We start from the raw sequence: 1,274 nt of genomic DNA on the forward strand, positions 1-1,274 counted from the left end.
GTCAGTCCTGTGCCTCTTGGTAAACTGGACACGATGTATCTGGAGCCCTTTGGCACAGGCTGTCTAACCACCATCTTTCCTTTCCTGGTCTCTGCTAGAAACAGACTGTACCAGTAGGCATCGTTGGACACCAGAGTGGAATCTGCGATGGTGGAGTTCCTCTCACTGATCACACTGTTCCTGCAGGGAGGAGTCGCTTTGCTGGGCTTGGGTTTCTGACACTTGAGCACGATGGTGACCAGAATGGTGATCAGCAGGAGAAATGACACCGAGCCCAGACCGATGACCAAATACAGGTTTAGGTCTGAGAAGATGTCATATTCTAGAGGCACCTCAGTCATGTCAGAGTAGGCCTTAACGGCAGTCTCCACTGTGGACAGCTTGATGGTGACTGTAGCAGAGAGAGCGGGATCCCCGTTGTCCTTTGCAGCAACAACCATTCGCTGGTGGCGCGGGTCTCTGTAACTGAACATCCTCATAGTCCGGATCTCTCCGTTGTATTGATCCAGACTGAACAAGGTGGCGTCAGTCACTTGTAGAAACTGGTACGTAATCCGAGAGTTGTGCACCGAGTCGGTGTCTAAGGCTATCACTTTGGACACCAGAGAGCCTTTATCGGTGGATCTGGGGATCTTTTCCTCCACCATCGAGCCGTGCGCGCGCCACGGAGAGACAATAACCGGAGCGTTGTCGTTCTGGTCCACTATAGTGATGTGGACCGTCACGTTACTGCTGAGTGGAGGAGAGCCAGAGTCTCTGGCCTCGATGTGGAAAATAAACTCATTCTCGATCTCATAGTCAAAGGTTTTTAGTGCGTAAAGATTACCGTTCTCTGGATTGATGGAGAACAGCATGGACATGGAGGTGTTGGCTATCTCCTTCTCGAGGATGAAATAAACTAGATACTGGTTTTCGTGGAGGTCAGGGTCAAACGCAGTGAGTGAACTGAGCAAGGCTCCAGGTGCGTTATTCTCCATTACACGTATAGTATAAAATGACTGAGGGAACTGTGGAACATTGTCATTTACATCCAGCAGTTCTAACGTCATAGTTTCATTGTCACATAAACGAGGAGAACCTCTGTCTGTCACAGTGAAAGTGATGTCATATTCTGGAACCTTCTCACGGTCTAATGGCTGTGACACTACTAATTCATAATAGTTATCAGAGGACTCCCTCAGTTTGAAAGGCATATTATCTGGAATATGAAGATCAACCACTCCATTGTCACCTGAGTCTTTATCACTGACACTAACTACAGCTATCACTGTGTC

The 1,274-nt window shown here is 48.4% G+C and overlaps 1 protein-coding gene across 1 annotated transcript; it reads right to left on the minus strand.

The window, feature by feature from the left end:
• Positions 1–5: 5 nt before the first annotated feature.
• LOC116380927 (protocadherin-3-like) lies at positions 6–1,271 on the minus strand (the record flags this gene model as incomplete). Its single annotated transcript, XM_031842740.1, has 1 exon — positions 6–1,271. A coding segment is annotated over one exon (1,266 nt), but the record flags the coding sequence as incomplete, so codon positions are not given.
• Positions 1,272–1,274: the final 3 nt, after the last annotated feature.

The sequence above is a fragment of the Anarrhichthys ocellatus genome, unplaced genomic scaffold (genome assembly GCF_004355925.1).
Source record: "Anarrhichthys ocellatus isolate YVR2014 unplaced genomic scaffold, GSC_Weel_1.0 scaffold9727, whole genome shotgun sequence".
In the NCBI taxonomy this organism is placed as follows: domain Eukaryota; kingdom Metazoa; phylum Chordata; class Actinopteri; order Perciformes; family Anarhichadidae; genus Anarrhichthys; species Anarrhichthys ocellatus.